At 35.1% G+C, this 16,553-nt stretch overlaps 1 protein-coding gene across 1 annotated transcript in view; it reads left to right on the forward strand.

Moving 5' to 3' along the window:
• The window catches only part of LOC114876213 (neural-cadherin), a 371,715-nt gene extending 357,626 nt beyond the window's left edge, over positions 1 to 14,089 (forward strand). The window contains exons 32-38 of the mRNA XM_046288745.1: positions 338 to 949; positions 1,437 to 1,737; positions 2,183 to 2,372; positions 5,376 to 5,617; positions 6,513 to 6,728; positions 6,830 to 6,985; positions 7,535 to 14,089. Of these exons, the coding sequence (XP_046144701.1) occupies positions 338 to 949; positions 1,437 to 1,737; positions 2,183 to 2,372; positions 5,376 to 5,617; positions 6,513 to 6,728; positions 6,830 to 6,985; positions 7,535 to 7,644 (1,827 nt within the window). The 3' untranslated portion in view covers positions 7,645 to 14,089. The remainder of the gene's footprint in view (positions 1 to 337; positions 950 to 1,436; positions 1,738 to 2,182; positions 2,373 to 5,375; positions 5,618 to 6,512; positions 6,729 to 6,829; positions 6,986 to 7,534) is intronic.
• The last annotated feature ends 2,464 nt before the right edge of the window (positions 14,090 to 16,553 follow it).

A 16,553-nucleotide genomic window follows, 5' to 3' on the forward strand; every position in this document is an offset into this window, starting at 1 on the left:
CTCGGGCCAGGCACCGCTGGTCGCGGGACGTTATCTGCGGAGGTATTCCTGTGGGTCTTCGTCGGCCTTAGGGACGGGATCTCCTCCTTACCTTGTGCAGCGTCGTTGCTCTATCTTCCGATCTTTATTCTCTCTCTTACCCTTTCGATCCGAAAACGGTGATTGGCTACCTCTGTAGGGTTAAGGGGATATGGGGACGGACGCGGTAACCTAAAATAAAGCCAGGCGTAGCTTGGCGATGTGTGTGGGGGGGGGGAGGGGGACGACTCGTGTCACCACGTTACAAGGTATACCTTTATTACACTGGGAAATGACAAAACCTGTCTCATTTTTCCAGACCGTGAAGCTGATCATTGACTACTGCAAGTCTGCAGACATCTCAGAACCGGAAGACGGTACACCTCCAGAATTTAACGATACCAGCTGCCAAGCACAAGGCACCATACCACCTTTCAATGAATACCTAAATGTAAACGCGCCACTTCAAATCGGTGGTTTATACGTTGAAAATTTCGATCCAACCCATTACAAATGGAAACACATGCCGGTTGGCAAGGGCTTTGAGGGTTGCATAAAGAATCTCTTCCACAACAGCAAACTTTATGATCTGGCTCATCCTGGACTCTCCAGAAACAGCGTAGCCGGATGTCCGCAAACCGAAGAAATCTGCAACAACCAAGAATCTACTTTGCGATGCTGGGAACATGGTACTTGTGTGGGAAGCTTTACCGAAGCTAGATGTCAATGTAATTCCGGCTGGACGGGTCCTGGATGCATGACACCCACTATACCAACAACGTTCAAACCACAAAGTTATGTCAAATACGCGTTGTCCTTTGAACCGGATAAATATTCCACTCAGGTTCAATTGAGGTTTCGTACTCGAGAGGTTCATGGCGAACTGTTTAGAGTCAGTGATCAACACAACAGAGAATATGCTATTTTAGAGGTGAGTTTTTCTTTTATTGTATGATTTATTAAATTAGTATTTAGTATATTATAGTTGAGTTAGAGAAACTTTGATTTGTAATACGTTATAGTAATGCTTGAATTCCTATAGGAACACGTCGCTTGTACTATACAGAACTTTTTTCTCACCTAAGCTTTTTAAACTTTATTATTAAGTTAAGATCTGAGTTTCTTGTGCTGGTAATTACCGTAAAACAAATAACGTATCCTAAGTTGAGTTTTACCTAACACCGAGTTTTATTTTACAAATAATTGTATAATCTGAATTTAATAATAAGCAATAAAAATATTAGGAACCAAGAAAATTTACTTAAGAAACTTTCTATATTTCTATTTCATTTCTTTAAAAAGAATTAACATTTATTTAATGACTACTGTACAATGGCTTCACAATAAAAAATAAAAAACGTATGCATGAAGTTTTAAAGAAGAATTAATAATTTACGACATATACTTTAATTCGTTAGATCAAGGATAGCAGACTGCACTTCCGGTACAATTTGAACAGTCTGAGGACCGAGGAGCGTGATATTTGGCTCACTGCCATAGCTGTCGACGATGGACAATGGCATACGGTCAGAGTTTCCAGATACGGATCAGCTGCTACTTTGGAACTAGATGGTGGTGAAGGAAGAAGATTCAACGAAACATTTTCCTTCGAAGGGCATCAATGGTTGCTGGTTGACAAACAGGAAGGAGTTTATGCGGGTGGCAAAGCTGAGTACACCGGTGTCCGAACTTTTGAAGTGTACGGTGATTATCAAAAAGGTAATCTAATCTATCCAAAATTAAACTTGCATATATTTTATTATTTATTAAATGTTTTCTCATATGTAACTATTACATTATATCCCAATTTTGATTATTAATTGGGTAATTTAGATAAGTTAGTATTATTTCAATTATTTAACCCTTTGAGAACGAAACACTTCTAAGTTTAAAATTATACGCATATGAAATGCTTTGTATTTGAACTAAATTAAATAATATTTTTTCACTTCGAAGTACCTATACACTGTACATTTCTAATATTTACTAATATAACTGCACTTTTCATCTATGTTAAGGATGATAAAATGTCAAAATGATAAGAAAACAAAATTTTCAAACAATATATTGTTCTAAAGTCATTAGATTTAACAATAACAAATATTGTTATATACAATTTGTATTGCATATAATTATGACGCTTTTTCAAATATGTTTCCAAAAGGTTGTCTCGACGATATAAGATTAGAAGGCAAGCATCTTCCATTACCGCCAGCCATGAATGGGACACAATGGGGTCAAGCAACGATGGCCAGAAATCTGGAAAGAAATTGTCCATCAAACAAACCCTGTGCCAACGTCATTTGCCCGGAGCCGTTCGAGTGTATTGATCTTTGGAATGAATACGATTGCACGTAAGTATCACGAAAATGATCCAAATACATAAAAGAAAAATTGCTAATCGGGAGAGAACAATAACAATTAAACACTGGAGCACAGTGATTTCCAATTTATTTTATTTTCATCCGATGAAACTCTCCTTTCCTTAATAAAAATTGTTGATCTTTCTACTTATGAAATATTAATAATTTCTGAAACTTTACTTGAATAAATTTTTCATATTTTAAACTACTAATCAGAGTTGAAAAATTATTACTATTTTGAAGTCCCAAATTTTTTCAATCAGATTTTATCAAATCCTAGAATTCCGCAAAGTGCTGTTTAGGCACTCTTGCGCATGAAAGATGATTTACGATCACTTCATAATGAGTCATTTAAAATTTTAAATATGTTACGGATATTTAAATTTATATATAACCTTGATTATCATAAGTTTCACAAGTTATTCTTGTTACGTGCGGCACGCGCGTGTGTGATCGCGACGCTACTGTGGGGAAGTGTAAGCTGATGTATGAGCGTAAGAGTATGAAATGTGGTAGTGCGGTAGTCGAGCAATGCAACTAACGATAACGTAACGCGCGTGTGACGCCGTAAAGCTGGAAAATTTACCCTAACATTTTCTATTGCTATTGGGTCTAAACGTTTGTGAATTCGGAGATACGCTAGTCCTATACGGACCCTTTCATCAGATCGCTAATATAATAGGATTTATGAAGGAGGTTAATAAAAGGTAATGTTAAAGAAAATTAAATTTGATTAAGATGAATCAAAAATGGTATATTACAAAATAAAAATATTAAAATATAATGAGATACATACAATATTGAAAAGAATAAAATATATAAAATATGGGAATGTATAGAATATATTAAATATTGAAAAGTATAAAGTATATAAAATATTGAAATATGATAATAGATATAAAATATAAAAATATAATGAAGTATATGTATATATACATCTTGAACGTGAAATATAATAATGTGATTAAATATACGAAAATGCAGATCTAGCTCATGAACAACTTGGATTTGAGACACACAATTATTGGCCGGAAATAGATAGATACATGTGATAAAATACAAATCTAGAATTAGAAATTTCCAATTGAAGAAGACTCTTATAATCAAAACTGACTACTGGAAATTCCTCGGCAAAATATCCATAAAATAACCGGAAGAGTAAAGGAAACGACTCACCGGATTATGTGGACAAATTACGTGTAATGGTCCAAATTCTATTGCTGCTATTTTCCTGTTGTCTGGTCCCTGGAGGAAGGAGAGTAGAACGCACACACCTTGAACTATTGCACCGTTCGAAGTTTTTAACACTCGGACTATTGCAAATTTAAATCTACGTTATTGTTAATATAAACTGCAATAAAAAAAATTTTTAATAAAACGGTATAGAACAATTAAAAGTAGAATAAATCGAATTAAGAATTTTATACACGAAGTTGAGTCTTTTGCCTCACTTGTTACTTTTCAAGCTAAGTACAAAACTCGTCTCAATATTGCTCCGCGGACCCGCCGACACGCTGTTCGCGATTGTACGTCGAAGAGTGTCGCAATCTGTACCTCTCGGAAAAGACCAGAGCGGGCCTCGTCCGAAATTGTTTACATTGCGTTGTTGTGCGCCTAACGAATTAGGCGGCGGTGTCGATGCGTAAGGATCTCTCTCTTCTCTCTCTGTTTTAATCTTTCTCTTCCTAATTCGAGCATATTCCTTTACCTTTCCTGCCGTACTAAAGATTTTGATATTCATTAAAGTATAATACATTTCACAAAATCGTTTTGATCCTAACATTACAGGAAGAAAAATATGCTTTCCAAAATTAATACAAATTGCTGAATTTAAACGAATGCTAAATAAAAGTTTGACTTCGCATCCTGGATTGACCGACGTGGAGGAAATACAATATTACAATATTTAATGAATTAATAGAAAATTCGGACTATTACAATCTATGTATAAAGAATTTCGATCATCTTCACGGAGCCGATAAGGAACGTTCCAGAGTAGTCAGGATTATCGGACCACACAAATAATGTTTCGGGTTTACATCCGGCGATACTCAGAACCAAAGACGATACGTAATTTTGGGCCGTGGGACCACGCTGATTTCGAGGAAGGAATTTGTTACACTTACAATCGGAATTATGTCTGGAAAAGATAGACTATCTCGAAATATCAAAGATCGTATCTGCGTTCAAGCAGGGGAGGTCCAGAATGTAAAACAATCTATCGATGTTCATGATTTCCGTTTACATATACCTCTAACGAAGGTCAAAAGTATAACGGATCAAGATGATAGGGGTAGATCCATCAAAAAGAGGACAGAAGGGGGGCTAGAAGAAACAACATGGCTTTCACCTTGATAGCTGACAATGACAGCATTGACAAATGGCAGTCACAAAATGCGGGGGACAATTGAGGGGAGGGGATCAAACAAAAGGGAAATGTGTAAAAATTTCTGTTCGGAACGTAACACCCTCCTTTCTTGGAAATGATACGTTATTTAATAAATTATTGCAAGGAAAGAAACACGGTTATCATATAATAACTATGTAAATTATACGATGAAGAATGGCTACAAAAATAAATATAATTTTAAACGTATACACTGGGACTTAGAAATTTAAATTTCCTAAAATCCGTAACATAACTAGTTAAGTTCTTAAAAGTCGCAATTTTCGGAAATTTAAATTACCTGCAACTTCTAACAATAAGTGTATTGACCGATCTCGATGCAATGTTTAGCATATACATAACTTTTCCGGAATCTACGAAAGACATATTTTAAATTTTTATTATAGGCTCACAAAAAAATGTTGAAAAATTGCCTTTTACTATTTCTTTCCCGATTTCGACAAATTGTAATTTTTTAAAACGAGAAACTTCAAGTCATTGAGTCCAATTTTAAATGAGGTATTCTGTTTTAAACGTTGATTGAATAATTTTGTGACCCACTGTAGATAGAATTTGATGAATTGTACTTGTTGTATTTATGTGCTTAGGTGTGGTGAAGGAAGAATTCCATCGCCAGATAATAAAGGATGTATGGATAAAAATGAATGCATAGACTATCCCTGTTTGAACGGTGGTAGATGCATCAATCAGGATCCTAGGTTCCGGTATAGATGCATTTGTAACGATGGTTATTGGGGAGAAAATTGTGAGCTTGTTCAAGAGGGTCAGACTCTGAAACTCGGCATGGGAGCTTTAGCAGCTATTCTTGTCTGTCTTCTAATTATTCTCGGTAAGTTTTACATGATAATTTTCAAATAATCATTTAAATAGAAAAATGTAAATATTATTACTATATCACAATGTTTCTTTTTTCAAGTTGAAAAGTTTATTTTTTATATTTTACACATTTTATGTATTCGTCATAAATGTAGAACGAGACGAGGTTCCTATTACTATCTATTACTATAAATCCGTATGAATAAACTAAATCTATGGTAGGCCCATGTGCAGTACTCTGTAGGAGGTGGTCTAAATAAATTGTACACGTTGTATCGAATGTGTTCTATTTTGGAGGACGTTCTTCTAAGACACCTGAATTCTAACTGCTCTTTTCGAGTGCACCGAAGGGTAAAAAGTACATGATCATGTAGGGATGGGCCGAATAGGACTTGCCTGCATTCTGTGACACTGCAAGAGTCTGTACTATCTCAAAAGGCTGGTTCAGACACGGCTAGTAATTTAGTTGAGTGGCGAGTAATTTAGTAACTTGCTATGTATGGACACTACAGTTTAGTCGAGTAGTTTAGTAAAACAATTTAGTCGAGTAGATCCGTTTCATTGGATTTTTCTGGTCGAGTAGGCTTCCCCCACCACTAACTAGGCTTCCGAACAGACCTGTTCGGACGCATTTCTTTAGTCAAGCGATATATCTTGTACTCTGGATTTCCAAAGCTCAACTGTACTAGTCCGAACACTTTTCTATGCGCTAAACGGTTTAGTAGTAAGTAGCTACTCGCCACCCGACTAAATTACTAGCTATGTCTGAACCAACCTTAAGATCCCAAAGAGGCTAATTGGGGGGTTGTAAATTAACAGTCTACCATTCAAAGTTTCAAACATCGTAATTTTTCAACATTGATATTCAAACGTTAAAAAACATTAATAATATTTTTCTTTTATTACAGTTCTTGTCTTAGTATTTGTTGTCTACAATAGAAGAAGAGAATCTCACATTAAGTATCCTGGTCCTGACGATGACGTGAGAGAAAATATTATTAATTACGATGACGAGGGTGGCGGAGAAGATGACATGACCGCATTCGATATTACACCACTTCAAATTCCTATTGGTGGCCCGATACCGGAAATGGGTGGAAAACTACCTCCATGTAAAATAGCCTGTAAGTCACCTTAATAAGTATACATATAAGTATCACATATCGTTTATCAAAAATATGTTGAAAAAATATTTCTAAATGTGTTTGAAAATATTTCTCTTCAGATCCACTAGGACCGGAACCAAACGTGGGTATGTTTATAGAAGATCATAAAAAGAGAGCTGATAGTGATCCAAATGCGCCGCCATTCGATGATCTACGAAATTATGCCTACGAGGGTGGCGGAAGTATCGCAGGCTCATTATCATCTTTAGCTTCCGGTTCGTATGAATCTCTTTTAACTCATTGACCGCCATAGCAAAAGTAATCCTAATAAATAATCACGAAATTTAATTTTTGAATATAATACTTCAGTTTGTTATTTTAAATTATTAGTGTAATTTTAATAATATTTATAATTGTCCTGCTGTTTTTATTTCTCAGTTATTTAACGAAATTAATTTCGTAGTGTCATGTTGGTTATATCCGTATCTTGAAATTCAAAATAACTGACTATAATTAACTGTATTCTGATTAATTATAATTGATTATTATAGGGAAAGATTGGAATTTATCGCTCAGTAGTTTAAATTGTTCTCAAACTTCTTAATGTATATAATAGGTAACTTCTTAATAAATTAAATTCTTAGAATTTTTACAATTATTTAAACTATTACTGATGTATAAATCTCCTTCGTGTATGGAAGGTGATAATCATCAATTATTATTTCAATTCAAAAATTATTGCTCGTTAATAATAATATCAGATGAAATAAAAGTTGATAATAAAGAAAAGAGGAATGGACGCGAAACACGTTTAAAATCAACAGGAACAGACGACGAGCAGCATGAGTACGAGTACTTAGGTGCCTGGGGCCCAAGATTCGACAAGTTGGCTGACATGTACGGGCCAGCAGAGGAAAGCGAAGAAGAGGACTAAAGAAATCCTCAACGAAACTCCATAGCTCACACGATCCATACACCTGTAGGAAGAATAGTGCCCGTATGATCTTAAATCAACAGAGAAAAAACGAACAAGAAACTATCCAATAGAACACGCGAATTCGTATGAACAATTCGAGATGAACATACCTATGAAGAAACGAACAGAGAAACAGGAAATAGAAAGAAAACCCGCAATCTAATCGAAGTGGTGTATTAAGTTTCCTCGAGCAACAAGAACGTTCCGTTTCATTCAGCAATCATCGAGCCACATCCGCGTTTCCGGTACGTGGCATATTTTACGCAATGAGAAAGAAGCATAAATGAAAACGCATCCGCTCGTCGATGGTGATCCCATTGAAATGGGCTTTCTGATTCCCGTCGCGTTACGAACGTTGTTGCAATAAAATGTATGTCGAAGTCACGGCTATTACAAACGCGCCCTACGGTTGCGTCACCCTTCGAGGGTGCATACCTATCTGTATAGCACGTTACGCGTATACGTAGTGAATTCGTGCGTGTCTTAACAACGCGCAAGACTTTTCTATCGATAAAATAAATCTATATATATATATATATATATATATATACAATTCATTATTTTTAGTCACAGTCATAGTTACTATTTATCGGTACCACTGACCTCGATGTCCCGGTATTCGATCGGTTAATTATTAATCGTCGACGCGACAACATCGGTTCGACTGGAATTAGGGGACATTTTCACGTGACAGTAAAGTGAATGACTTTACAGCATTGACATTTTGCAGTACCAACTTGTTGAAAATAATTTTATTTTCCCAATTAGACCTCCTTGTTAAGTCAACTCAGAAAAAATGAGTCTTTCAAGAGTCGACAGTACAAAAATTATGACTTTTAATTATCACATTAAACTGTTTGGAAACATTTTTAGTGCTACGTGAAAAGGTACTATTATAATAAACGTTACTGATGCCAGTATCGTCGCCGTGTGCGTAATCGTTTCCGTTTTCGACCGAGTCGTACCTCAAGGGCATTGCTCATTTGACCCGTTTCTGACCTTCATCTTCAATAGTTACTCGGTTCCTTTCCAACGCGAATGCGCACCGGCTACCTGGTTCCGTGTAACGTACCCTGGACAAGTGTTGTCGAGTTTTTAATAAAAAGAATCCTCAGATAAATGATTCGTGACGCCTTCCTCGTTCGCGTAATACAAACGATCCTAACGGTTATAGGGTTATTAGGAATATTAAAAGGCGGGTTTAGATGTCGCGAGTCGAAAGCCATCCTCATCGTTGTCATCGTCACCGTCACCAGCATCCTCATTAATTATTGATAGTATTATTATTGACATTATGATAAATATATATATATGAATTTATAAATAAATATAAATATACATATATATATATAGAAAGTGGAAAAATAAAAGAGAGTTCAGTAAAGTGGAGCGCACGAAAGTCCGCGAAAGAACAAAGAGAGTTACCGCGCGCATATGTAATTATTACGATTAATATTATATAGCGATATAAATAATGAATATAAATATAAATATATACATATATGTATATTATATATATGAGAAGATGAATTACATACAGACGAGGAAACGTAAAGAGAAGTTTAAAAAACAAAAAAAAAAGAGGGTGAAGAGTAACCGTAGCGAAAAATACCAAGGACGGTTGTCGAGAAAAGCTCACGATTTAACTCTCGACGTAGTATTAATATTTATTTTCTGTCAGTGTCGAACCGGTCGAGAGTTTCAAAAGATATGAAGCAAAACGATCGAAAGACGTGATAATCCTTTGATTCGTGGTCGTCTGGGTAATTTCGACCCTTGATCATGCGCGACGTATCTCGGGCGAGCACAACGCGGCTTCCGGCAAAGGAAACATCCTAGTGTCACGACGATAAAGATAGTGTCGCCTCGGAACATCTCCACGCGTGTGTCTCGACTGATTTGTAAAATTTCTCTACGGAAATATTAATAGTCAATTTATCGGTTAGGGGAAGCTCCGTCGGATCGTGTGGTCCGGGCATAGTGTTAAGCACTTGTACGAATATTGTAAGTAACGTCGTGTATTTCGGTGTACCGGTTCCCTTCGTCTTGCGATCGGTACCGAGCATCTCTGTATAATTGTCCTACCAAGATTCGTCGTATCGTTTCCCAGTGATGTTTGTGATATTACGTTTCCCATACCCGTTAATTCGACGTTTGTATCGTTTCCTTTTGTAACCTCTACTGCCATTGAGAAACGCCCTATGATCATTTATCTTTAATCGAAACACTTATACTGATACTGATGGATGATATCAAATTTTCAAACCTTACTTTATCCTTTCATTTAACCCTTTCGTTACGAATGGTGTACATGTACACTGGAATTCAAATTATAGGATATGTACTTGTATTAATAATCTTTAATTATTTAAATTATGTATGCAGTGCCAGTTGTAAAAATAGATCATTTTTAATCTTATTGTTAACTTCAAGTTTTCAAGTTCTATTTCTTTTTTCCTCCTTTTTTTGTTTCTTCTTTTTTAAGAGAACAAGTGATTTGATTTTCAAGTCAAGCAATGAAAAAGTATTCTCGATGTTGGTAGATTTGCATCAATAAATGATCATGTTTCATCGTCTCACCGTCCTCCTCCTCCTTCTCCTCTTCGTAGTTCACCCTTTCGTTTCTCCGGCCATTCCTAACGTCGATTTCACCCCGCCAAGTAGTTTCTAAGCAGACACAGTATTCGACGGACTGGCGTTGTAGGAGAACGAACGGTTTATCGTTGATTAACTGATAATGAGTTAAATAGCATGCGTGAGCGTGCACACGAGTGTACAGTGGCAAAACCGATTATCCCGCGATACGCTTATAACAGCGAAATATACGAAATTAAGAGAACTTACAATTTCTTGGAGATTAAGTTTGCAAGAGAAATAAAGAATGTATATCGGGTTCAGTTCAATATTAATTTAATTTTTTTTCTGTTGTGTTACCGCATAATTAAAATGGCAATGTAAACATTGAAACAATATAAGAATATTCAGTATGAAATATACTTTTCTATTAAATCTTTGAAACTGAAAAGATTCTTATATTATATGAAGAACATGTGAAATTAAACTCCAAGATTATCTCTCTAGCGCAAATTTCTAGCGCAATTTAGTAACTCATAAAAAAGATTCTCTCCAGTCGCGCGACTTAAGCACCTCGAAGAATGTTCAGTAGTATGCAATACCTTACGAACTAATTTGCAATAAGTGACTGAAAAAATTAGTTAAAATATAGTTACACCAATTTTCGATTTTTATTCAATGTTTGTAAGATGTTACACTTCTTTTTACATTGAAAGGCAAATTTATGATTATTTTAATTGATATTTGAGATTTCCGAAATCAACTCAATAGGATTATACATACATAGTGATACAGATCTTGAAAAAAGATTAGCACAAATTCTGCAAATTATAAAACATTTCAAAATATTAAGTTTATATGAAAGCATTTGAAATAATCTTTGGATATTTAATCCAACTAAGAAATTTTTTTGTAACTTAACTTACATTAAAGTTCAATAATTTTGCAAAATATTTGAAGATTAATGCCAAAATGCAAGTAGTTCGTAAGGTGTTAATTCACGAAGCTAACGAGACACTTCGTCTATTGAATGCGAAAATAAATAGAATCAATGCGATTTGCATGGAAAAGTATATAATTACGGTTTAATTTGCCACTGATGAATCAATACAGGAAAGAAACGAAATTCTAATGAAACAAAATAAAAGATCGAAAAAAAGAAGTGAGACCGTTAACAGCAAAAAGCGGCCGTCATTCCATAACGGTCGTACTCGTGGTTGGTTGAAAAGAATCTGTATTTTTAAGAATCAGAAGCTAATAGCTTCTCTTTAGTCATTAATAAAAATCGTACTCTGTTAGGATATTACAAATTTTTTTTTGTTAATTATAAGACAATTTTTCTTTATTCAATAATATTAAAATAGAACATTTCTTTTGTATGATGCATGTTCAAAGTGTGTTCACGAGTGACAATGAAATGAATCCAAAGAAGTAAAACTTGTACATTTTGTAGTATAGTTACTTGTGAATATTTAATATTTTTGTTTCTGTGTGTGTAACAATTATCGTGCAACGTTCGTGTCATCTGTAACTTAAATTCATTATACATTTATTATATAGTAAGTTCACCTACTCGTTACAGTAGGAGTTAATCTGATTTCACGAAGATCAATGTACTTTTTGTACGAAAACAGAAATTCGTAACAAGTCGACATTAATCGTCATGAATATTCGTTTCGTTCTAGCAGAGATCATATCCGTTTCAGCAATACACGAACATTTTGGAAACGATCAATTAACAGCCGTCGACTTTCTTTAACGAATTTACCATCGAATGATCAATATTAATTTAAGGTATCTCTTTCAAGCACACACGGCTCAACTTTTTTACCGAAAACGAGTTGGTATGCACCTAAAAAATGATGGAGAACAATACGAAAATAAAAATAAAGAACGAAACGTACTTATTCTCAAAGAGATCTCATTGTCTGGATTGATAAATGACCGAAAGACGTCCGTTCTCCGGTTATGGTAAAAGAAAGAATGAAGGAGAAAACGTGAAGCCCCGTGAAAATGCGAACGAAAAGAACGGCGGCCACGCGAGCTCATCCTACATATCTGTAAACTTTTTCCAAGCACTGCCTAATCGTGCACAAAGAGAAATGCTCGAGCAGAGTGGCTCGACCCTCCATCCGGTACAATTACGATTCAATGAAGCGATGATTACTTTTACAACGGCACTAGTCCGATTTGTCGAACGACAGAATTCTTCTCGCCAGCTCGAAATTTCTCTTTGTTCGTTTTACATCTTTCGAACAAAGATTAGAGGTGGGATCTAAGTATACTGAAAATAGGTTCGAATATTTGGAGAAAGAGAAGCAATAAGCTCGAACCTAGATGAAGTGGGTTCTAATTTTTTATAAGTACTTTATAATTATAACTCGACTCTTTACGACTATTTTACCTAAGTAAAAATTTTCTATTAAAAGTTTACATATATTAATTGCTGCAGTAAAAATGGACATTTATAATAAGGCACTTCAAATGCAGTTATGAATGATACAGTTGGTTAATTTTTAAATTTAAGTTTTTAAATGAATATTTTACATTATTAGCATAATACTAACGTTACTCATCACTTTCTACGGTAACGAGCATGTAGGGCTTCCCCAGTGAAGATGGCGATATCCTGGGCTTCCGTCCTTCCCTTAGGTGGCCCTGGGAAGAGTGGCGGTGTAGAGGAGAGGGTCCCATATAATATAATATATAAGTACAGTCGAGAGATGGAAAGAATATTAGGAAAAGGAAAGCGGGTACGATTGGTCGGAGTCAGTACGTGACGCTTCGCGCACATGCATTCTAGATTATCGCGCGTTATTGGCCGATGCGATCACACACTAATCGCGTCGCCTGACAAAGAAGGAAAATGAAACTTTGTGAGAAAGTGAGATGGTACGAAGTTAGCGTTGCGACGAACTTTGAACTGTGAGAATCAAACGTGGGGACAGGACGGAGCGTGCAAAGTGCTCCCTTTGCCCCTGTACCGTGCCGCTAATGTTCTTTCCATCTCTCGACTGTACAGCGATTAATGTGTGATCGCATCGGCCAATATGTAACGCCTGATAATCCAGAATGCATGTGCGTGAGGCATGACGTACCGACTCCGACCAATCGTACCCGCATTCTTTTCCTAATGTTCTTTCCATCTCTCGATAGTACTTTATGCAGGACGCTCATCTCCCACTACTTGCGTTAGACGTTTACGCGGGAGAATTTCAATCGATATTTATGTTATTATTCATATTTTTTAATTATATACTAAATTTTATAATGTTTAGTAATTAAAAATTATATTTTATTTTTTAATCACTTTTAATATTGAGATCGTCAAAATTAAGTTTTTAAAAATTCCTGTTTCCCTTGTAACGTTATTTTCCCCAAAGAAGCCTATTGTGTTCAATGCTATACAATTGTGTAATTAATTATTTTGTTTCGTGTGCGCGTAAAGTACGATTAACATTGCTTATCTACTTTTAATTTTGTATTAGGAATTTCAGATCGTAAGGACTACTTCACAATACTTTTATACTATAAAATTTTGTCAAATTTTCTATATTTCAATATTCAATGTATCGTTTTATGGTTCGAAAGTAGTTCATGTTTTATGATACAAGTATCTTTCTTCAATTATTACTTTTTACGAGTAGTAGTATTCAAATCCCATGAAGCGAATACATATCGAACTTGATCCCATCTCTAATGATAACCCTTGTGTTACGAAGAGCGAGCGAGACATTGTGTACATCGAAAAATAAAATATTCGTATCGCTGAAAATATTCGGTTGGAATGTCCTTTTGATAATATATATTGTATTTTTCTTTTCAGTGACTCTTCGAAATGTTATTTTTACGCTATTAATCAACTGATATCGAAGGAAAGATGTATACATAAACCATGATACAAACTTGTATCCATAAGAATTCGTGAAAATGTTTTCTATTTTATAAATATTTACCTACATAACAATTATAAATTTATTTCTTGGTTCACGAAGTCTAAAAATATCTAACGTTTAGCTCTTTACAAAAGAAGCTTACTGATTCTTCTGCTTTGAGGGGTCCTAATTTTTCCTCTTTTACTAATCGTAAATTTATACTTATAATTATACTATTTTTCTACATTTATACTTCATTATCTTTCTAAATTTATTCCATAATATTTTTACTCTATGAGTAAATTAACGTTGTACTGTATCCAACCGAAAGTATTTTCAGACGATCAGAAAATCTTTTTCTCTGGTATCATGGTCAGTGCCCCGGTCCTTCTTTTTTGAATCGAATGTAACAAATCAGTGCGGCGCGGCGCATGAAAAGAAAGGAAGAATTAAAAAGAAAAACGTGAAAACTATGAAAGCACAATCGAGGACAAATGATCATCGGTCAGCGAGATTGGAAAAATCACTGTAATATAATGACACAAAATGATTGTAACGCTGCCACTGAACACATCCCGTGTAGTACAATTACTATATATATAATATTCCCCACTATATTGGTACACTGTATTATTAATTGAATTGATATTTATTAACGATTAATTATTACATTATTACCACTATATTATCTATACCAATTTGTACTTTGCATTTCAGTTCGAATGAAATAAATGCCTTCTTTTTCATAAAAATAAAAATGCTCGGTTAGCGTTTTGTGTTGAATGAAATAACCCATCAAATCTTCAGTTTTCTTCATGGTTTCCCAATTCAACTGTTAAGTGTAATAATTATTATTTACTTCAAAATTAACATTATAAAATAAATAAGGGTGCGTTGATACAAACAAAAAAAGAACGAAAAATCACTATCTCATACACGAAATCGTTGGTATTAGGATAGGCGTAACACGAGTGCACTTGCCCTTTTCATGTCACGCCTGGGTTAAATTAAATTAAGGGGGGCAGTACAATTAGAACTTTCAAAAAATGCAAATATTTTTTTTGCATAAATTGTTAGTTCAATATGTCAAGAATATCATCCCAAAATTTGCAAAAGAAATTCGAAGTATTTTTGAAGCTATAGCCTCCGAGGGTGACACGCCTCTTGAGCATTGCTGTGGCCAAGCAAAACTTTAAACGCGTTTTTCTCGAAACATAATTTTTAGAATTGGCGGGAAATGTAACTCAAAAACTATTCAACCGATCTTTCTGAAATTTTTATCACAGCTTCAGAACACTATTACCTTGTCGCTAAACCTAATTGTTTGTGTAAAAAGTACTTTTTTATTGCAAAAAATATTGAAAAACTACACAAGAAAACCTCTAAAAAATGAACATTTTATCCAAACGCATGTAAATCTTCCAATTCTCAATTTTTCAATTTGTATTTAGGTTCAATTAGAAACTATGGGTATGAGTAACAAGTTATTTCTGTTTCCAATGTTTGAGAAGGATAGAACGGGCGCTACACGTCACGCCGATCTCCACCTCCCGCGCGGACCTGTTCGACTATCATATCAATAAGACGGCCATTTTGAAAAATTAAAGATTAAAAAAATATGATTTTCTTCCTTAATATACATGTTAATAAATGCAAAAGTTTCAAAAATGTACGACTATTTCTTCCTGTTCAAAAAAATTCCGCAAAACCTTGCAAATTTATGGCTTCCAATTGTATTGCCCCCCTTAATATACTAGCCGCCATTAGGTGGCCGGCCATGCAATTCAAAATTATTGAAATAAGTTAAGTTTGATTTTTAAGTTTACCCGTTACATAAGAGTTTGCCGGGCTCCGTGTCGCTGTTTACAGAAATTATGTATGTACAAGCAAGCGACGCGACGGTCGTATGCATTGCTACGAACGCATACGAATATTGTAGAGGTAACGATATTTATTTGCGAATATCTCGAAAACTAAGCAAGTCCGACATACAGGTTGGAGTAAAAAAGGGATAAAGTTCCGAATGTCTCCGGTCGCGGATCGACATGAAATTTGGAGGGTTGGTTGGGAGCAGGTAAACGATCCCAAATATAAAGTGGTATCTTCGGCTTCCAATTAGTTTCCGAGATATTAATTAAAAACTTTCGTACAATACATAGAATTTTTCCTGTACAAACACAACTAACACTACCATCTTCGCTGTAGCAATCGTCATCGTCAAGTGTCGAACAGTCGTTCACACCATAGCGATATCGGCTTCCGTTTCTATAGGGTGTTCTATGTAAAATCCATTTTTTTAGTTACATGACGTTATGTTTTATATTTTATTACATTAAACACATTTGATTTATACGTAGGTTAGGGCAGATAAATTTCCGGCCGCCGGAAGGCGGCTGGCAACGCTACAACAGTCGTCGT

Source organism: Osmia bicornis, chromosome 2, assembly GCF_907164935.1.
Source record: "Osmia bicornis bicornis chromosome 2, iOsmBic2.1, whole genome shotgun sequence".
Classification (NCBI taxonomy): Eukaryota; Metazoa; Arthropoda; class Insecta; order Hymenoptera; family Megachilidae; genus Osmia; species Osmia bicornis.